The sequence below is a fragment of the Halichoeres trimaculatus genome, unplaced genomic scaffold, assembly GCF_033239565.1.
Source record: "Halichoeres trimaculatus isolate MK-OKI-2021-1 unplaced genomic scaffold, fHalTri1.1 fHalTri1_scaffold_1, whole genome shotgun sequence".
In the NCBI taxonomy this organism is placed as follows: domain Eukaryota; kingdom Metazoa; phylum Chordata; class Actinopteri; order Labriformes; family Labridae; genus Halichoeres; species Halichoeres trimaculatus.
The window spans coordinates 20,954,655-20,977,471 of record NW_027437179.1 but is presented as its reverse complement, the minus strand read 5'-3'; the positions used below and the strand labels follow the sequence as shown (position 1 = coordinate 20,977,471).

The 22,817-nt window shown below is 40.6% G+C and overlaps 1 protein-coding gene across 2 annotated transcripts; it reads right to left on the bottom strand.

Moving 5' to 3' along the window:
- Positions 1-1,002: 1,002 nt before the first annotated feature.
- LOC141796622 (vitamin D3 receptor B) lies at positions 1,003-22,242 on the bottom strand. Of its 2 annotated transcripts, XM_074677849.1 has the most exons (10): positions 21,771-22,242; positions 21,400-21,472; positions 10,352-10,499; positions 9,244-9,374; positions 7,876-8,072; positions 7,159-7,258; positions 6,285-6,465; positions 4,623-4,774; positions 3,353-3,469; positions 1,003-2,770 (listed from the first exon to the last, which is right to left on the bottom strand). In XM_074677849.1, the coding sequence occupies exons 3-10, from the start codon at positions 10,495-10,497 to the stop codon at positions 2,517-2,519; spliced, it is 1,278 nt and encodes a 425-aa protein (XP_074533950.1). In that variant the 5' UTR covers positions 10,498-10,499; positions 21,400-21,472; positions 21,771-22,242; the 3' UTR covers positions 1,003-2,516. The 2 variants fall into 2 exon arrangements, with proteins under 2 accessions (XP_074533950.1, XP_074533958.1); XM_074677857.1 differs by lacking the exons at positions 21,400-21,472; positions 21,771-22,242 and having other exon boundaries at positions 9,244-9,380; positions 10,357-10,493.
- Positions 22,243-22,817: the final 575 nt, after the last annotated feature.

Genomic DNA, 22,817 nt, shown 5'->3' with positions numbered 1-22,817 from the left:
TTTGGGTCATTGTTGTTATAAAATACATGACATATCATCTATTTTTACCATAACTCTACATGCATCACTGACCCTTAAATGTTAGCTTTTAGATTCTGCTTTCAGTTGGCAGTTTGGTTTTCTAAGCCGTTACATTCTGTCTAAGGAAGCAGAAGCCAAATATGACAGCAGGGATAGGTGTCTCAGTTCTAATCATGTACAAGCTTATCTTCCAAAAGCCATGGATACACAGCATACGAGTTAATGATGAGAATACCCACGACTCTGGCTACACTGAAATGCATCAGATGTATTACTAGCATGGTGATCCATATGGCTTATATTAGAGAGCAGCATGGTATGTTTAGCTTGACCTCTTTCTGAGATTGAACATGGAAAACTAGGCAAATACATTAACCTGCCCCTTAACAAACCGTCTGACTGAGTCAAATACACAAGCGATCCCTGTTTAAGCCCATCTTAGCACATTCTTACCAGAAAAATGTTATTTAATTCAGAACAAAGAGCATAGTGTCTCAGAATGTAGTGAAAGTGAATCAATATGAAAAAGGGTCTATATTGAATTTGCATATATTTCTGAAAAATTTGTCTTGAGAAATATCTATGTAGCCCTATGTACAGCGAAAGAATTATTACATATTTATAGATGTATTTATATTTATATATATATATATATATACCTGGTATTTACAGAATGCAGCCACTAGAGGGCTGCGCAGCATACATCATCCGACAGGAGGGTCTGGCTGTGAAGGTGCTCACCAACACAATCAGGCCCTCAGACATTCTAGAACAGGGATGTCAAACTCGTGCCATGGAGGGCCAAGAGGCTGCAGGTTTTCCTTCCAACCAAACACTACACCAGCTGATTCCACTAATTACCTCACCTTCAAGCAGAAAGCAGGGACTAATCAGTGAAATCAGCTGGTGAAGTTTGTGGTTGGAAAGAAAACCTGCAGCCTCTTGGCCCTCCATGGCACGAGTTTGACATCCCTGTTCTAGAAAATCCACTTCCCTGTCAGGAACGAAAGGGTGTGATACCTGTGGAGGTCTGAAGCAGCTACCCAAACTCTCCGCCCACCGAGCTCACGGTGTACTGAGGAGGAACAATTCATGGAATTGTTTTTAAAGGTGAACTGACATATAAAACGAAAAAAACATCTGTTGAAATTACATCCACAGCTATGCCAATTCCAAGTATGGTATGTAGCTATATATAAACAAGACAGGCCTCTTGCTTTGGCCTATATTTACTATTCCAGTTAGATTTGGCGTCTTAGCCCTTTAAAATCTGTGATAATATAGATACTGTATAACAATAGAAAGGCTTGAGTAAAGGTGGTATAACAGTGCTTAGGATACATGTGGTAATAATTAACTATTCACAAGAACTTAAAATAAAAACATACAAGAAAAGAGAGAAGGATGAAAAACATTTCAAAAAGAGAGGAACAAGCCGTACTGCAGGCTTGGTTTGATTGACAATTAGCAGTGTAAAAGTAGCTAACACATTTAGTGGCTAATTCTCACCTCAAAACCAGACACCCCAAAAGTCCTGTCAAAACCTCACTAAATTACAGACTAAGTTCTGCCCTCTGCAGTTATCCTAAATTATGACATTTTCCTTCATGAGCTGCGAGGCGAGTCACACAACTTGCTCGTATGCTGAGAGGCTGCATGCTTGAAAAGAGCCGTGGAGCAGCAGCAAGGTTATTTTTAGGTACTGGAAGCGTTTTGAGAAAGTAGTTGACCATACCTTTGGTGAAAGGTGAAAGGCATGTGTTTGATTTGTATACACAGTCATATACATATGCTGCCTTGGAGAGAAGCAGATGACAAAAATAAAAACAAAAACACAAACATCATAAAGTTCTGAGTAATGTGCAGGCACTGCTTTTGCACCGGTAAACTGAAATGTTGTCCGTACTGTATCTAAATTGTTCTGTGTAAAAGTTACAGTTTCACATAAGTGATGTAAATATAAAACAACCCCAGTAAAACCAAGAGGTAGCTCAACTGAATGGCTAAATGAATAACTGAGTGTGTTTGTTGTGTTGGTGTGTGTACGTCAAGTACACACATAAATGTCCAGGCATCTGAAGCAGCTGTTGGTTGATTTAAATATAGACAAAAACACTGTATGTAAAAAAGAGGTTGTATGTAGAGTTGAATTGGTATCATATGAAGTCTCCTTGTTTATTGTGTCTCTAAACATCTGCTTACTCTCCATACAACCTTGGCCTTTATGCCGAGATAGACTTAATTGGACAAGACACACACACACACACACACACACACACAAGCATACACACACGCATACGCATACGCACACGCATACGCACACGCACACTCACACGCACACACACACACACACCTTTCTCTCTTCCACTCACTTCACTCCTCCACACCTCCAATTTGGTCCATCCAGCACATCCTCAGCTTTCTCCTTTTCTTTTCCACCACAAGAGGTCTCATCTCCCTCTGTGTCTCCCGCCATGTCTCCAGCCTGTGAGCCTTTAGGAGACTTCGCTGCCGAACACCTCCAGCACCAGTGGGGTCAGCTGCATGCTGTGCTCCGGCTGGAAGGAGAGCGAGCGGTACTGTTTGGAGTGCTCCTCGTTCAGGCTGCGCAGATCAGCTAGCTTTTGGATCATCTTGGCGTACAGCAGCCGACCCCCTGGGTGGTGAAGCCGGATGTAGGCCTGCAGGGTCTCCGACAGTCGGTCTTGGAGGGCTTCGATTCGCTCGTGATCCTGAACACCTGGGCGATCTGAAAGAGAGGAGAGTAACGAAACAAAGAAAGGCTCAACTGTCGGCACTGAAAATCAAAAGGGAAACCACAGACTACAATGTTTATGTATACTCTGATTTATTATTTTGCTACTTGCAAATCAAAACCAAAATGATTCTAAAATGAAATGAATCTGTGTTTAATTTCTTCTACTCTGGTCAGGTGGCTTTCTATTTTTGGATTAGGGAGTGTACATCTATGAAATGTTAATGAGGTGCCTCTTATACACACAAAGGCATGCAAATATCCACTTAGTTACACATGCCTGCTTGCTTAACTACATGTATAATATATGATCTGTATATTCTTAAAGCATACCATATGCACTAATTTATCCAGAAAAAGAGACAAAGCCTTTAAATGTCTGAGATCTGTTCCACAGTCTGATTTATGATGAGATGCAAGAAAAACACTTCAAGTAATGTCAATTCAAAAATTTGCCAAAACAGAAAAAATAACTCTTGTATTTTTTGATAATGCCAGCAAACAAGACAACACATAAAGAATTTATGCTGCCACTCTCTATATGCACCCTCCTTCGCACAGCAAAGCCCACAGTACCTGGAGAAAGCAGGCAGATGGCCATCAGCAGCACATGTTCCTCCTCGTGCAGGTTGAGCTTCTTCAAGCCCACCTGGAACTTCACCAGTGGCTCCAGCAGCTCCAGAGTATGTCCAGCTAAAAAGGACCCAACACACATTATCACTGTCTGCGCAACACACAGAATCAGCTTCATATTATATATCACAGAAGAAGGGCCCTCCTGGGAACGTTAGCATCCCTCTCACTCATTAATATTTCACTCTGCCCATTGGAATCATCTCTGGAGAGGATTTTTTTCTGCATGCTGTGCATTATTCAGGCCTGTGTTCACTAAGAAGTAATGGCTGCTTTTTAATCAGCAAATTTGAAATCAAATCAGTGTTTACTCTATTTCACGGAGTGGAAAGGGTGGGTTTTTCTGGAGAGGTGTAAATGAGATGCAATAGCAATGGGTGCACATTAATTATTGAATTCTAATTGAACAACAAACTTGTAGTTATGTTTTCATTCAGATGCTGGTCTTGTTCAATTGTTGGGGCTCATAAAATATTAAACTCTGATGTATGTTACTGAGATTTTTCCTGTAGCTGAATTTAAAAAGTTCTAAATGAGATTAGTTACTTTTGATAATCACTTTATGACAAAACACAATAAATAGTAACACTGAAAGACACCCTACTGAAAAGAAGTGCTAATGTGAAATAAGGTGCAAACTAACAATCCATGTTCAGGTGAGCTTCCCTTATTTTTTCCATAATCTTGACTTAGAACTTGAGAACATGTGAAACACATACCTCTATCCCAGTCATGCACTATTTAGAGTTATTTCAAGAAAAGGAATGCACACTTTTTCTGTTACAGACAGTAGTTGTTTTGTGTGGTGAGCAGGTCAGGAGTGACATTCTTTGGTTGATCCCAGTCTGAGGGGATCTTATTTGAAAGGCAAATGAAAGCCATGCCCACAGGGGCCTCTGTGGATAAGTAAGACTGGTTTAGCAAAAAAAAAAAAAAAAGTGAGTTAACATCCCTTTCCTATGGGTGTGTGCACAGGCCACTGCTTGTAACCTTATCTGTACTCCCACACTAATGATCTGGTCGCCTCCTTAACGCTACACTGCTTCCTGCGAGCTCTGAGCGGGAGTGTTAATGTGTAACACGCGCTTCTTTTCTCCAGCTGTTGGCTGAGTTAAATGAGTGAACTAGCAAAGCTTAGCTTACTCATAGTCCAAAATACAATCTCATCTTTATAGACGTCTACAACCGTACACGTGGCAGAGCTCAGACCAACCTTTGGTGACATCACTGATCTGGTATTTGAAGTCAGGCCCGCCGCAGCTCCAGGACATGTCCTCCAAGTTGAAGCTCTGATTTGAGCGCAGCATGATCACTTCTATGGCACTGGACTTGAGCAGGGCAATCTGGTCCTCTGCAGTCAGCTCCCTGCAGAGAAAGATAACACCCACTGAGGTAGTGAACCACAAATAGTAAAGTATTAAACCCACAGTCCTGAGATAACCTTAATCATGCAGCACTGAAATATCCAGTTTTACAGGATCTGATTCAGCAGCAGGAAAACAAGTTAAGATTCATAACAAGTTACAATCTGTCCCACAACGTTATGTGCGGAATCCGTCAGTTACACAATCGAGTTAAACAGATTTTGCTTGACAAAAGTTGACTGGCTGTGGGTTCCAGGACAGTCAGTGTTTTCTAAGTTTTTCTGTTTTGTGCCGTAGAAGGAAAAAGTGTTCAAGCACTACTCTAGATCATACATGCGCCATCACTGTTGAATCATGTTTCAAGTAAAGATTTAATATATTTCTAAATGTTTTGAAATGAACCGTCTGAGTGAGAGGTAGATATGAGTTAAAACCTGTTGATCTTTAAGAGAGGGTTGCTGTGTTTTTCAGGCCTTAGGCAGCAGATCATAAGTGGACAAACATTCCAAAGGTAATCCGACCACGTCTATCACTCGCTGCCGGTGAGGACGACAACTTTCAGGAAATACAGGCCCTGACTCGTTTTAGCCTTGACTTTGAGGTGACCCTCCAGACAGTGAGGGTTTTGTCCTCGTCAACGCAATGACAGACAAACATGCTGAAAGGCAACTGTTGTTGAGCGGGAAAGGGACAATTAAATAGTCTCCTTACACCAATAAGGAGACAGAGGCAAATGAGTTATCAGCAAAATGGAAGAAATTTTTCCACAACGCGTCAGCTATCTTTCAGTTACTTGTGGCCTTTAGACCACAGGCATTGTTGTGGCACAGTATCGACAAACCGGGCAAAGAAACAAGCAGTTGTGCAAAGTCCTCAATGCACATTTAGGTCAAAAGTCACTCAGAGGCATGTAAATAACAAATATAAGGGGAAGAGTTAAGACAAGTTTGACTGTATGTTTTCATTGAGGGGAGGATTGTACTTTGTTAGACCACGTGGCTTTGTAAATAAGCAGGTCTTCACTAAATCCAAACAGCAAATCAAAATAGAAAACAAGACAAAAAGTAAGTTCCCATTGCAGACAAAAGATAAAAAATACATCATCTCTGATTTGTGCCAGGATGTTAAACATTTCAACATCTTTTCAGTCCAATGCTCTGAGTTGTACCCAGTCACCTAGTTTGTAAACAAGTTTTAGGAAAAAAGATTTCCACATAAAACCTTTACATATGGTGCTCTAATTTTTGTGTTGTACTGAATGTAACTAGTTACTGTATTTCATGTTTGGTTGAAAAAATGAATATAACATAACTTTTACATTGAATCCTTCAGACTAACATTAAAGACTCCTTACTAGAAAAATTGTACAATTTTTTCACAAATTTGTGTGAACCCCATTTAAATGACTTTGAATTATAGAATTTTATAATAGATTGATTTGAGATTATTTAAAAACAGCCAAGAGAATGATGAACACATATGTAAACATAACCCCAACCACAAATGCATACCTGAACCCTGGAATCATCTTTGCAAAGCCGATGACCTTTTGAATGCTATAGGAGACGAGGTCAGCCAGGTGGGGCAGCATGGAAAAGCTGGAGGCCTCCTCCTCACTGGAGTCGGGGCTGCTGCCTTGCTCGTGGTACATCATCAGCAGGTTGTTGAAGTTCATTTTGGTGTCCACAGACTCTGCAGGGAGCAAGATAAAGGCAGCAAAGCAAGATGGATGAGAAAAAAAGAGAAGGAGACAGAAAAGGGAGGGTAAAAATAAGTTTTACATGAAGCAGACAGATTTCACACTTTGTCATTTAGAAAGACTCATTTGTGCTGACAGACCCTACAGAAATTGTCAAATACAGAAGCCTCATTGATGGAAAGGATCATCTGAAAACACACAAGCGTTGGGTCAGTAGGAGTCAGATGAAAGCTTAGATGACAGCTACGGCAACATGTGAGGTATGTGGAGCTAGCTGAGATTGTTTTGAGTCATTTGTTTCCACTTCGTGTTGGCGGTAAGCCATGTGACCGTGTCCCTTGCTGAGTTCACCCCATTAGTGACGGATGCATTAATGAACTCATGTTTACTAGTAGGAGTCAGGTGTCTGGGGGGGGGGGGTAATTCACAGAATCTCCTCTGGCTTCTCAGTGAAGCTGTTTGATGGATTTCATAAGCAAACATGAAAACAGATGGATAGAAACAATTTTAAAAACACAGTGATCTTAATTTTAATGTGAACTTGATTTAACTATGCCTACCAATTTCATGAGGTACTTTTGCCTCAATTACACAGTGCAAGAAGTCATGTTTTTGAATGATATTATTTATTTATCTATTTGATACTGAAAAAATGGACTGCAGTCCTCTTCGGCTGTCTCTCTTACCTGGAGAGTGACTGAAGGAGTCAGAGGAGGCATCTGACAGAGAGTGGAGAGAGGCTGCTCTACTGGCGCTACGCGTCACTGGTCCTTCACGTACAGGAGGCTGCACAGGAGAAAAGGGCATTTAGAAGGACCCGAGAGAACTCTTTCAGTAAGTCTAAGCACATACACTACAAACAAACACATAAGTAAAACAAATCTGTTGATTAAACAGATTTTTATTGAAAATTACAAAAAGTGCTGTTTTTCCTGAACATCTACAGGACAGCAAAATAATCTACTGGGTTTTACTTTGGTCAATAGATTAATTCTGAAACCCAGAACACTCACAGCAGAATCACCAAGTCAATAAGACCACTGATTTACCAAATTAGCTCTAAAATTTATAATCTGAATACTCAGTACAGGAAGTTATGATGCAGGTAACCGCAATTTAGAAATACTGTCACAGAGTATCCGAAAGCGCATGTTTGAAGTCTGTTGCTCACTGTTCTCTCTGTACTGTCTCAAGAGTCACAGATAAGAAGACCATAGTCCATAAAAGAGACAAAATGCTGTCTCAAGCAGCACTATTCTTGTTATTTGTACAGAAAAGCTTCAGCAGTTTCATTTTGGAACTGAAAGACAAATGTCAGCTTAAACTTTTTAGAATGATCCTAAAGATGGGATGTATTTTTGATAGAAGCATAGGTATCAAATGTTGCGACTTGAAATACAAACCCTGAAGCGGCAGAAGTCAGAGTAGGAGTCATCATATGTTTTGTGGTGCGCCTCCACCAGGGTGGCGATGACCTGACTCTGTTCATCCGAGAGCCTGGGCTTCTGGGCCTCTCTCTCCGCTTCGCGCTGCGCCTCCTCGTCCTTCCTCCGTTGAATCAGGTCCTTCTTCCTCTGCACTTCCTCGTCTGTCAGAATGACTGAGGGTGCCAAGCAACAAAGGGACAGGGAGAAGGGGAGAGTGTTAGACTGTATTAACATGCACACGGGAAAAAATAATGCAGAGGAAACATGTTTTTACAAAAGCAGAATTAAGGGGCAAGAGCAGGCCCACATGGAGGGCAATGGTGCCAAAACGATAGAACAGAGGTTTCTAAGCTTTCCAGTATGTACTTGTGCTTAGCACTGTGATGACAGCTATGTCAACGTGTTGCTGGGTGGGGGGGTGGGGGGTTGTTATCCCCTGGAGGAAGAGCATGGGAGGGACCGGGTCCATATGGAGACCCCCGCTGCAGTGAACAACTGAAAGCTTTGTCTCTGTTCTGTTTGCTCCTTGTTGTTCCAGCCACTGAATTAGCTCAGAGAAACCAAGAAAGAGAGAGGGAGCACTAAGACTCGGCAACAGCAATGCCACTGGCTCCTGTTCATGTACAGTAAATTGTAGAGCTGCTGCCACCTCCACTTTTGTGGTATTCCCAGAAAACACACTCAGGGGAAAGAACATTCGGCTGGAAGTGAGAGGCCTTTGCTTAAAAGAGGCCTGTGGACAATATCCGGATATCAGGGGGAAACAAGAAGAAATGTACCTGCTATTTAGAGAAGGAAAATAAACACGACCGTGTGGAAAGAGGAGGCCTTGCTGGATTGTACATAACAGCAGGTGTTTAAACTTCAGATAGAGTATACTTTCTTTTGCAACGTGGGGAGGCTCTGCTGGTTCAAATAGAACATGTAAACACGCAAATGGGAGCAAAGACCCCAAGATACTTGACCCCAGTCCAAATATTACATAATGCATACAAATGGGACAGTAGGTCCCCAAAACTGCAAACAACATTGTGTAAATTTGACTACATATTAAAATAAGATTAAACATGAAGAAAGGTGAGTCTAATGCTCTCTGTTCAGTAGATATCTATGTTTAAGTGCTTACTTGGGGGTTGACTCAGGACCTTTAAACCCAAAAGTCCATGACAACAAAAAGTGTGTTTATTTGAATCTTTTTTTTTACTTGTTTTCAAAAGGACACTACCCCATCTTGGTATTCTAATCTTATATGGTCATTTATTGTAAGTCCCCTGCAATTACCTGCTAAACCAGGACAGTTAGAAGCTTTGTTCTAAAAACACACAGGTCACATGTCTTACTTACACTCTTTCATCATGCCAATGTCCACACAGCGTTTGAGCCGGCATGCCTGGCAGTGGCGCCTGTTGTCCTTGGTGATGGTGCAACTGCCGTTAAAGGGACATGTAAAGACAGCCTTACGCTTCATACTGCGCCTGAAATTGCAAACGTGGAACATTTTGTTAGAATTTTGTTGATAATCACACAAAACACCCACACAGACACAAATAGTTCAATGACATCTATATCAATAATAAGACTTTTGAAGTTTTGTCAGGACTTTTTGTGTAAATCTGAGCATGTTTGTAAGTGTGCAGGAGATAAGGTTTACAAATATAGCACCAAATGTTTTGCTGAAATTAAAAATCATGGCACGACTGGAAACATTTTTTTTTGTGCTTTCAGCCTCGAGCTGTGTGAAATAGTTTAAACATGGATGAATGCCAAGAAATCCTGGGATAAAACATAATTCTTGCCAAACATGACGCAAAGCACAATGATTTAGCTGGTGACGGATGTGAATGCATGAACAATTATACACAGATGGGAGTGAAAACACACGGAAAAGCATGCACGGTGCGGGTTCAAATGAGGGCCAGCTGAGAGACGAGGAAAGAGATTATCAAACATCCGTCTTTTTCATCCTCGCCTTTAAATATCAACACTGCAGAAAGGAACAGGCGTAAACTGGCGGATACATAACGCACGCCAGTTTTACAGGATGATGCTTTGCTCTAGTTTTGTCTTCAGCTGAATTGGAAACTCGTGTGTATGAATGAGCAGAGAGCAGCCAAGACATTAGTATAAGAGTGAGCTCATTTATATTCTCTACGTGCTGTTGGGCATTAGTGAGAACTTTAATGTTGTCAGCTGTTATGTGTGTGTTCTTGTGTAACTGTGGGTGGTAATTACATATAATGTTTGTGCATGTTTGTGGGAGTGTGGGTGGTCATTATATATAACTATGCGCAATCACACCTCCGTTTGTATGCTAATGTAAACGTGTCAATAACCTGATCAGTATGTATGTTTTGTTTTCACATGGCGAGCATGAGCTGTTGCTTAGTACTTGGTGTTTTTAATGTGTACCTGCTTCACAGTGTATCTGTGACATTCACGCGTGTGTGTATACCTGAAAAAACCCTTGCAGCCCTCACAGGTCATGGCGTTGAAGTGGAAGCCGGTGGCTTTGTCACCACACACGCCACAGATCCGTGGCACATTCCTGTCGAACTCATCAAGGGACACAGTAGATGTGCTCACAACAGTTGTCTCCATTACTAAAGCAAAAAGAGAGAAAGAAAGCAGAGCGATAGAAAGACAAATACAATCAGCTTGTACTTATACAAGTGAAGCTCTTGCTCAATAACTGCCTCAAAAAACAAACAAACAAAAACCAACAACAATAATCTCTAGTTCATAAAAAGCTATTTAATTTACTGTTTAATGAATGCTTCAACAAACACAGAGTGGGTCTCATCTTTTTTTACCTGTGAATATAGGAACAGAACGGCGTCCTGACTCTCAGGACTAGTTCATGTCACCAAGTCAAAACATTTTAAGGTAAGCTCAACTCAACTTGTTGAGTGCTTGGGCAAAGAATGAGTGGCCATATGAAACGAGTGGAAAAACCCTCGTTCCCTTCCAGAAGGCTGAATCTGGGTTACATTTGATTACATAGTGCTCAGAGTATTCATTTCACTTAACAGCCTTGTGAGGAGGGGAGGAGGCATGTCACCGCAAGGCTAGCATCCTCATAAACAAACAATCACTGTCCTTTTCACAAAGCTCCTCTCTTTTTCTTTTCTTTGCTTCTGAGGAAGAGAGAAAGCCGAGCGGGTGACTGAAGGAGATGAGAGAGCTGACGGAGGGGTGAGGACAGCAACTACTCCAATACAAACCTCTGGATAACAAACTGTCAAATCAACAGCCAACAAGGTAAAGTGTCTGGCTGATCAACTGAGCATTTTCTGATGGAACGCTAAATCCCTTATGTCTTTTTATCGAAGAAAAAAAAATGGTGCAATTAGAGTCAGATAGTTCTGTAAAAGAAATGTATGATTTTTTTTTCTTTAGAGCCTCACTAAATACAAAAACAACCAAAGTGTGATGCAAACCAGTTTTATTACCTGGACATGACTTCTTTACAAAAACAAAAGGTCAAAGGAAGAGGAAACAGAGAATCCAGACATTTTGCAGTTTGTGCTGCAGGCATCAATAGCAGCACTGACTCAGGCCTCTTATCATATGTTGAGGTCTTGTTTTACAGCCCCACATGCTTAACCCAAGAATATCACACACATTTAACAGTACCACACAATGTACAGCGTGTATTCACCACAAGTGGAAGTAAAAGCGCATGACGGGAAATGTTTCACAGGGGATTTCAGGATACAAAATGGAAAAAGAAATTAATGTGGTGGGTTAAATAAACAGTATGGATTAGACAAATACTGAGAACATTCACTGTTTCTAAAAGCAGTGTGCCACACACACTTTGTCTTTGTATGATGACAGAACGGCCTGCAATGACAGAACAGGTGAGGGTGTGTCCTTGACTTTCCCCTTTTTTTTGTCTCTCTCTGGCTGTTTTGGTGCACAGCGCACATAGATAGTCAGGGTCTCACAATGACACACCTGGCTCTGAAAGCTGCACTACTCATCCATTATATCAAGCAAATGTAGCATCTTCAGGTCAGTGTTAGAAGAACATTTACACAACATGATCGAGCCTCCAGGCTGCTTATCTTGTGATAACACTTGAAATACATGCAGTGTTAAATGAAAAAACACTAATTTTCAGGTTCTCACACTGGCCTGTATTGTTATGAGTTACCATGACAATGAGGCTGTATGAAGTTGAATGAAAGCCCCTAAAACAAATCACACATTTAAGTATACTTTCATGGTTTTTGAAAAAACTGCAGCTATTTCCCTGTTAGGTATTAAATGTGTTTGGTCTATGGCTGGTTTAGTCCTTTTGGCAGATTTAACATATTAGCTATAGAATCCCAACAGCTATTGTGAAATGTAACGATACACAACAGTGGCCTATATAAATCTGTGACCAGTGCAGCCCTGAGCTAATCACAAGAACTGCTTGACTGCATGTTGGAAAACCAATCCCAAGAGGCATCCTCACTCATTGCTTACAGTGAACCAACATAAAAAACAACAAGAAAAAAATAAAAAAAATAAAAACATCCATTTACCTTCCTACATCATCAACTGATCTGCGAAGTCAGTCCTCAGTGATTGCATTCAGCCTTGACAGGCCATTACACTAAATGCACAGTGGTATTGAGAGCATGCTAAATAATGCATCAGGTTATTAGACCAGATCTGTACTCATTCCAGTCTCGGGCACGCAAAGTCAGGAAACAGGTTTCAAGATCCCTTTAATGTCGAACAATGAATTGATAAAAACATCGTGTGAAAATAGCAGACAGCATCAATCAAATCTTCTGATGCAATAACAACGTAAAATATGATGCATGCTGCACACAGGGATAAAAATTCAACTCTTGAAATTCTGATTGGTTTACAATGTTGAGTCTGAACATTTGTCACCTGACAGCTGGCTAATAGAAGCTTTTATGTATAATTAGAAGATTGGATAAGACGCATATAAAACTAGCCTGCCGCTGTATTAGACTCATACAGTGCGAAGGTTGTTCATTTGTGCTGGGGAAGCATTATGCCATTTCTCTCATTGTGTTAAACATAAAGTTCAGAAACTTAGGGAGTTGCTGAACTGAAACCTGACATAACTAAAAATTATTCAGGTTGTAAGCTGATTTTTGGTACCTGGCAAATAGCAGAAAACATTTATCTTGGCAGACATTTGATGTTAAGCCCCCACAAAGCATGCCAGCAGACAGCTGCTGTATTTCAGGGAATCAGATCTACTTTTCACTCATTTTCTAATTCAGGCTCTAACTTAAAGCCATCTACTAACATGTTACACACTGTCACCCTGCATCTGCTTCATTAGGATTATTTCAAAAGTTATTTAACAGATCAAAATAAAAAAGGGTTTAACTCTTAAATAACATAGGGAAAATGTCTGAGCTTGAAGTAAGAGACACTTGTGTTTCAATGTATAAGCTTTAGAATTGTATTTTCTCTGCTCATTAACGGAGTGTAGAACCAAATCAAACTGCAAACAAAATATAGCAGAATCTGGCTAATGTGGGGCTCTGAGTGGTTCTGAGCACTGGTAGAACGGGGTTATCACAAAGACCTCAAATTCCCTTTAAAGAAAAAAAAACATCAAAATGTACATTTCAAAATTCAAAAATGCTGACAAGTAACAATACACATAAGCTCCCAGGCTGTAGTGAAGAGCTAACTCTTGCGTTGGCAATATGAATCAACATTTTTTCTTCCACTATGTGGAAAATACCTACAACAAAATAAAAATACTGGAATAACTTGGGATTTTGTCTAAATAAGTGAATAATTATAACTGAAGTGTGTCTGATTATTTTTGAATGTGATAATACATTACAAATAGATTTTTTTACACTTAAAACAGTTTATATTTTGAATGCAATTGTAGTGCTAAAATGGTTTTATTACATAATTTGTTTTAAAAACTCATTGAAAAAGTTTAACTTGTTCTTCTTTGATTCAGAATCCACTTTTATGAAGAGGGTTGTTAAGAAGCAGGGGTGTTAATTGCTATAGACTAAGACAAGTATCTGCATCAGTAATACTCCAGGTATATTTAAGTGAAAGGGAAATAAAGTATGGAGAATAATGGTCTGTGAAGGACCCTGAGCGGTGCATGCATTCCATGTGAAGTGGAGAGCTACTGAGGGTAATTAAAGTAGCTCATCTCAGCCACATGACTTGTATGAGAAGGCATTAGCTTACACAATCTGAAGGAGACAGATCTCTGCCAACACGATCAACTTTTACCTGAGCGTTATACCTGCTAAATCACTTTAATGTTTCAAATCTTTTACCTTGCCTGAGGTTTTTTTTTATTTAAGGTGCTCAGTCTCTTTTCCTCAGAATCATTTAAAAGAGTGTCTATGTGTAATTCCACGGCTTTTTGCCTGTTCACAGCATAGGAGAGAACTGACTAATTGTTGTAAATATAAGATTTACATAAGATTTTTTTCAAGAAGTTTTGAATTTGTTCGTAACACTTTCTAAGCAAAAGTAAGAACCAAGTGCAACTTGCAGGTTAAAGGCCTCTGTGAATGACAGTGTAGAAAAAGTATTTGTTAAGATTTAGCCATTGCAATTCATGAACTAACTCACTAAAGTGTTTCTAACCTTCTGGGGTCTTTTTTTTCACAAGTTTCAGATTTTATTTAACTTTTGTGTGAAAACGTGACAAGCAGATATTATGCAGCATAAAAAGAAACTGGCTAATGTTCAACTATAATAAATGAGGATCTTATTGCCAGTTTAAGAAAATTATTGCCAGAAGAAGATAATGTTTATTAATCTACATAAGATAGATCTCAAGCTTATGTTTTATAACTATGACACATCAAAGAGAGCAGTCACAGGATTAGAAGAGGCAGAGACAGGGGTGAGTGAGAAGCAATAGCTCACCATGTCCAATACTGTGTTCACATCACAGGTTGTTCATGGTGTTCATTATAACACAGTGAGGATACAAATGATTTATAGTGGAGACAAGCAGACATAACATGGATCAGTCTTTGTGTTTCAAATTTTAAACTGTAATTAATTTTGACTAATTTTAATTATTTGTCTTTAAAGTTTTATTTTTTTTTAACTTGCCTTATTACCTACGTTTTCACCATATGTGCATATAACTCTGTGATAAATGGTCAGATTGCTTTGCAAAACAATACAAGACAAGGTCACCATAATTTCTGACAGATTAAAAAGTATGATCCAGATCCTGGCAATTTTCTGGATACTAAGATCAGGAAGATGACATATGTACTGGATCATCATAAATTCTAACACTGTAAGGTAACTGATTATCATAAAAACCTGCAACTAACACCAAATTGTAGCAGACAGTCTGCTGAAAGGGAGTATAAAATTAAAGTAGGACTAAAGTGTTGCCTGACAATCACATAATGCTTGACAGAGGTCTGCGCTCTCTGAGTGCTTTTGTAGAATTTTCTGGGGTCAGGATTTGTATTAGCTTGTGTTTCTTTATGATGATTCTACATTTTAATTTCATGTTTTCATGAATTTCCCAAAGGGGTGCAATTCCAATGTTGGTAGTATTTAAGCAGTAATCAATATAAATATAATGAGAGTTGCACTTTATTTTCACGCTGCTAATGTGTCCTATAAACCTCAATGAGAGAGCCGAGATGAGTGTTTTTATCTTTTGCCCTCTGACTGGCTGTTAGCTGCTTGGAATAGGAAGGAGGGGGTAACTGCCCACAGGCGAGAGCAGCGACAGTAGTACAGGAGGGAGGGATGCAAGAAGAAGCAGGCCAGGGAGGAGAGGGATGGAGGCGACGCTGGAGAGATGGAGTAAAAACAGACAGCGATATAAACATAGATACAGCTAGTAGGGGAGGAGTGACCTCTTTGTTGCAGTGACTTTCTGTGTCACAAAGCATACATTGCTGGCTGGTGAGGACATGTAGGAAATGTAGGATGAGAGGCGGACCCTCAGCTGCAGCACAGAGAGAGTAAAGGAAGCATGAAACAAACAGGCTGGGTTTGTGATTTACAAAGGACTGCTAAAAATACGTGGTCACAAGGTACTTCAATAACTGGCTGAAAATAAAAAAAAAACCAAATGTCTCATTTCTGACATCTATCAGGGAGCAATTTGCTTTCATGTTGGTATCAGAAAGTGTTCTTTTTATTTATTCTAGGCCATCTCTAACTATAAAGGGCTGATCTGGGTATGAAGTGTTGTTTGGGAAATGGTGTGTGGTAGTAATGGTATGTATGTGTGTGTGTGTGTGTGTGTGTGTGTGTGTGTGTGTGTGTGTGTGTGTTTGAGAGTGTGTGTGTGTGTGTGTGTGTGTGTGTGTGTGTGTGTGTGTGTGTGTGTGTGTGTGTGTGTGTGTGTGTTTACGCCTATATGTAGGAGAGAGCCTGGTACACACAGGATGGATCACATAACAGCACATGTGACGTCCACCACACCCCCATGCTCAGCCAATGAATAACAACCCTGAAGAATAGTCCGGTTATTCAGTTTTTGATGTTTGCTTAGGAGAATTGATAAATCCACACAATGTCTTAACTGAGAACACAAAATGTGTTTCTTTAACCTGATAAATATAATGACTACTGCCTTTACAATGAAATTGGTAGGAAGGAAGAGAAGATTTCTTCCCTCCTGGAACATACAGTCTCATTTTAATCACACAACCACAGAAAAGCTTTGTTTCTAAGTCAGAAAGGTAAGTTTTGGCCGGTTTGGGGCATTTCACTTAACAGGCAGCTCCACAATCAAAACATTTGCCAACTGATATGATACGGACAATTCAATTTAATTCAATCAAAGCTTAATTTTACATCTCTGATAACTGCAAATACAGCTCAACAACAACCTCTTGCTCTGCAACTTATTAAACCTTCCATACAAAAAAATGCAATGGCATCTATCTGAAAAGTTAAAAAAGAAGGAAAAGTTGTGAGAACTAGAAGCTGAGTCTGATTTAGACAACTGAGGCTGATGTGCAAGGGACGGGACCTGTTGTAATTACTCAAAGGACCACAAACTGACTTGTCATTTTAACTGGGAGGTGAAAGCTGCAAAATAAAGACATCAGCCAAATTTTGGTGAAGCTGCAGGAAAGGCACAGGGAGTTTCCCCATCTTTTTACCCAACAAAGTGGTGGCGGGAGAACAAGTGGCATTTAGAAGCAGAGGAGCCATGACTCATCCTTTCCCTCTTTGATTTATTCACATCATGGCTGAAATGACACGCATGTGTCTCCTAATCCAGAGAGGAGTTTTAAACTGGTTCTAAGTTGGATTTCAAGACAACTGCTGAAAGCTCAAAAACTCACAGTTCATTCCAGTTTATCTGCTCTAAAGATAAACTGTCTCAAATTGCAACTTTGCGGTCGACACTGAGTCATAATCAACAGAATAATAATTAAAGAAAACCCTTCTTTGTGTCATACGACAGAACATTTCAGGTAATTTAAGTTAAACCACATGAAATTCAAGTTATTAAATACTATAACACATGTTTTACTTTTGTGGAATGGATGGAGAGTGCCTGCAAAATCTGCATAAATGTCAAAGACAATGTTATAACCTGTCACATTTACCAGTGTAAACTGCACCATCTGTGTCTCTGTCTTTCAAAGGAAGATATCTAACACTTTCTTCTGAGCCGGCACAAGATGTCAATCAAAGCAAAAAAGAAGGTTTAAAAAGCTGATAGTGTGAATCTGAGGAACATGGTTAATACTTGTTCAGTGTGAAAAAGTATGAAAAAGAGAAGCAGTTGATTAAGAAGTTGTTGAATCTTTGTATTACTTGTGCAGTTACCATCTCTACAGTACGCCTGAGCTGTTGGGAGATAATCATGCAGGGATAACTGCCAAGATGGACCATGGCTGAAGTCCAATACCACTCATGAGGTAGCTTATTTCCTTCTGTTAGACTCGCCATTTCATTTTCAGCTGCACTATTGTCTAAGTATGTGATAGGCAAACAGGAAAGTGGCCATTGGTTTCCTTGTCAGGTGCCCTATTACTTACAGAAGACCTAAGTGAGACCTCAGCTCTGAAAAAAAGCTTTGGACTGCAGCCCAGATGTTAGATTAACTTTCATCAAAGTCAATATCCAGCGATTATAAAAGCCAACCTCTACCAACGTCCACCGACTAACAAACCTAATTAAGTGGTACCATTAGTGCCAGGGTGTTGAAATGAAATGCGTCTGGGGATGAGGGGAGATATAACAAAGTGGGTAAAGGGGAAAATCCAGACATTATTTCAAAGAGAGATCATTTAACTGCACACAGACATGTCAAAGAAAGAAGAGAATTTTTTTTAAAAATCCTCTGGCATCACGTCCCAAGAATGTCAGCAATGAGCTTACAGACCACATCCCAACACAAAGAGTCAAAGTCGGAATCACATCCAGACCTTTAACAGCTCTGAAGAAAGAGAGGGATCGCTGTGGGACGACAAAGTGCGAGAAGGAGGCTACTGGACAGCCCAATGAGCATCCTCTGTCTACATCACATGACGCAATCCCACAAATGGTCCTGAAATTGTTCCATGCTGCCAAAGGTTTCTCTTAAAGGGGGGAAAGATTGAGAAGGTGGGCTTAAGATTTAAAAGAAGAGAAGAGAGAGAGAGGGAGTGTGTGTAAGAGTGTGTGTGTGTGTGTGTGTGTGTGTGTGTGTGTGTGTGTGTGTGTGTGTGTGTGTGTGTGTGTGTGTGAGAGAGAGAAAGAGAAGGAGAGAGAATGTGAAAAAGTTGAGATAAGGGTTGGGAGGGTGAAAACATGAGGCGATGTGTTATACCGCATACCTCGGGCTGGGTCACTACAAGTACAGAAGAGACATAAAACAATCCAGATCTGGAATGACCAGGGTTGCAGAGAAAGCTGGGCCACAACTGAAACACATGAGCTTGAGGTTCCCACATGGGAGTAGATCTCAGTCCACGGTAAAGGCAAAAAAGGTGTAATATTGGACATATAAAGAAGAAGGACAGTGGAACAATGACAACGGCAAGTACCACTGATAGGAAGCATAATCTGAGGTATTTTTGACAGAGGCTGCTCAATTTTATTCTGGAAAAAAAAACAGAGGAAGAGAACAATGCACACAAAGAGACAATGTGGACCTCACAACAACAACAAACTGAGTCTGTAATATAGCTAAACAACTGGCTGAGCAGACTAGTCCAGTCCTGTCCTCTCCCTTCCCTCTTTCTCTCTCTCATTCTCCCTCTCACAGCTTCCACGGGTCCATCTCATGCTCTTTTCCTGCGATCACAGGGAGCATGTTACAGCAGCAGTAATAGCACATGACAAGGTGACCTGTGCCCCACACAGGATGGGCTAAACTGGGGGTGGAAGGGGTGGGGGGTCCCATGTCCCGTGTCCAACCCTATGGTCTCTGCACCTCTCCCCCCCTGCCCAGGCCTCAACACTGGCCTGCGAGGGGAGAGAGAGATGCAGTGACGGCAGCCTGCCCCCTTATGCTGGGCCCCTTGTTGGACTCTGGAGAGGGGAAAGAGACGAGGCAGGGAGAGGCCCACTAAAACACACACCGAAAGTCCTGTTTATGTCTATGCTGATTTTGACAGAGAATGCACATTCTCAAGCACACAGAAGCCATGTATGTTGACAGCCCACTGGACAGAACTGGACAGACAACAGACATGTGGGTGAGGTGAGTGCAAATGCACTTAGCCCACAAGATAGAGTTATATAACCTCAATAAAGTGTTGTTTCTATTACAGGATATACAAGCATTTCAGAAAATAAAAGACCTAGCTTACATTCAATTTAAATTTCCAAAATAAAAAATACAATCCTTTTTTGGACTAAAATTTAAAAGGCGAAAAAACTTCCCTAATGCAAAGCGCTGACATACATTTTGCTTTCCAAGATTTTTTCTGCTTGACTTGTGTACACACAACAAACATTACCTGTGTGATGTTTTTAGCCTAGAAACCATCAACCACAGGAGGTAATTGAGGACCCAAGGACATCAAGGGGAAACTTAACACTTCATTAGTCCCAAAGGCAACTGAACATATGTGGCAAACAACACACATGCACAGGGTACATACAAGTGGGTCTCTACAGTTAAGTACAGCAGCCTCTTTCTTTCTATAGGGTTACATGTGAGAGGAAGTGACCAATTACTGTAGTCACGAAAGGGGGGAGGAGGCGGGGTTGGTTTCAGTGTACAGGAGAACTAATGGACTGTACCATCATCCTTGCACACAGCTCCAAGGATGACGTGCTGCAATCAATAAATGACACAAACCCAGCACGTTCTGTGGCTGGTCATCACTGTTCTTTCAACAAATTAATTGAGAATTGATCTAAAAGCTACAACATACCTGCTCCTCATGTGAGTCAACTCCTTCTTGCGTTCTAGGATTATACACGTTCTCTCGTAAATCTCCACGTTGTATGAATTCAGAACATATGTGACTGTTGATCTCAAGATGTTGCTGAAAGGAGACCCATTTATTTCTCCCCCTTTTTAATAACAGGAAACGCAGCAGCTGTAAGAAAAAATCTTCCTGCTAGTTTTCAAGAGTTTACTCGTTTTATAAATATAAATGGGTATGTGCGAGAATGACGGTAAAATGAAAGCCTACTGGGAAAATAGATAAGAATAATATGGCCCTTCCTGCTTATTTGGTCACTTCAGACTTTCTTTTAAGTGTTTAAGAAGCTGGCAGATGTTTTAATTTCAGATAAGAGAATGACAAAAGTCAAATTATGAGTTATTTCATCATCACCATCACTCAGTTCTTTCTGGCTATGACATGCGTTTGGAAGATGCAAAAGTATGCTTGAGTAAGGATCTATATTTCTCCTTTCTTCCTCTAATAAATTGTTCATGGATGCACACAGGCCAATTTTGCCTGTGGTGACAGAGCTGAAATCTACATTCAGTAGTTGAGATCCCCAAAAACAAATGGGCTTTTTGTTATATTCTCCTCTACCAAAACAATGACTTGATATGAATCTGTCATTAACAGCGCTAAACTTACAGGATGGCCCTTTTCAAAGAAAACCTTGAACAGGGAATGTGTTCCATCGTGGCTTAAAAAACGTTTTGTTTTATTTGGACAGAAAAAACACATAAAATACATTGACTGTATTGATAGAGTCCCTTTAAATTCCTCAGATTTAACCATAAAGCCTGTAAAGACATCTCTCCTCTCTGTTTTTAAGTGTCACTGATATACTGTAGGACACATAATGAAAGATAGACAATATATAAACCATTTAAATAAATGAGGATTTTAAAATCCCAATTTCCAATTTTAACTTAGAAATTGCAGGTTGCAGCTGCTTTGTAGCAGAGATCTGTAAAACGTTATATTCATCATGGATGTAGAGGGTATACTTTTAAGACGAGGTCAAACTCTCCAATTAATTTTAACTTCAAAAAGATGAGTTAGAGCTCACGTGAGTATACAATATCAGGTTGTTTTAAACATGACAATAGACAGTCAGTATACACGTGTACACATCAAAGTAAAGGCAAAAACTCACCTGTGGTTTTGGCATGCCCTTGTAAAAAAGATGCGTCTTGAAACCTTTCTTTACTTATTCCCAGTTGTTAGTCCTGTTCAATACAAAGCAAGACGACATGTCGCAAGTCACTAAGCAGGCCCATACCCTTAGTGCATGACCTGCAGTTACTCCGTTTATGTAACACTGAATTATTTTCAAAGAAACACACATGCACGCATTTAGTGATACACATTATGAATGCAGTTACCAGTAAGGCAAGTACGCAGGTAAACACTTGCTTGAGAATACATGAACTGTGCTGTTTGGTAATGTTTCGTAACGTGGTGTTGAGCAACAAAATTTACTATCACTCGAGTTTAGCATTCCCCCTGTGCATGCGAGTTTCATACCTCCGCTCAACTTTTCCCCATCAAGACTGAGTTGCTTTAAATCCTCCTCAGTCGTGGTCTCTCGTCGTCTTCATGCTCTTTGGAACAGTGTCCCCTCCATTTTGGCTGGGTGGGCTAGCTTTGAGGAAAGAGGACCTCGTTGTACTAAACTCAGAAATAAGAGGAGACTGGAGGAGAAAACGTCAAACTCGTACGCCCTTCTAGCCGTTGGCTTCGGAGAGGCGCTGGTAGTAGCTAGCTTTAGCGTGGCTAGCCGCTTGCTTTAACCCTAAAACGCGGCACCAAGTTCAGCCAGCTTATTAACCGTTTGACGACATTTGCTAACGTACGATCAACGTACGCACGGTCGAGGCGCCACTGGGTTTCACTAACAGGCAAACGTACGCACTAACATTAAGAAAACTCGAGCACACCTACGATAGTCCGACGAGCAATACCCCTCCTTCTTCAGGACCCAAATAGATGGCCATTAGTTTATGTTATGCCCCGCCCCCCTCTTCAGGACCTCTACGGGAAAGAGGGATTTCCCCCCCAGCCCCTTCGGTGACCAATCACAGGTGGGCTCGGCGTTTCTATCGTGCTGTGGTTGGTAACATTTTCGGCCATTCTCGGCTTTGATTGGTAAGATCTGCTGCTCATTACCTAAAGGGCCGCCCCTTCAAACAGGGGTGTGTCCTGACGTCAGAGGTAACGAAAAGGTAAACAACTTTGACCGCGTGAGGTTTAAAGCAACATCGTTGTGCCTGTGATCTCTGAATCAATGGGCACGCGGTCTGGGTATAACAGAGCTTTCATTTGATACAGTGTAGTGCCTCTGTGGTGAGGGGAGTGTTCGATTCAGGTCGTATTCATTTAATTTGGCGGACTGTCTTTGTTTTTCAGCTTCAGGCTTCGAATCTCACGTCAGAAAATGTCTGAGCTAAAACACCATCATCATTGATATCACGCGGCTGGAAACAGTACGAGCTCTGTGTTGTTATGATTTCCACATTTCATGCATTCTGCTGCATTATGTCTTTGACACATTGCAGTAAGGTGTGTGTGTGT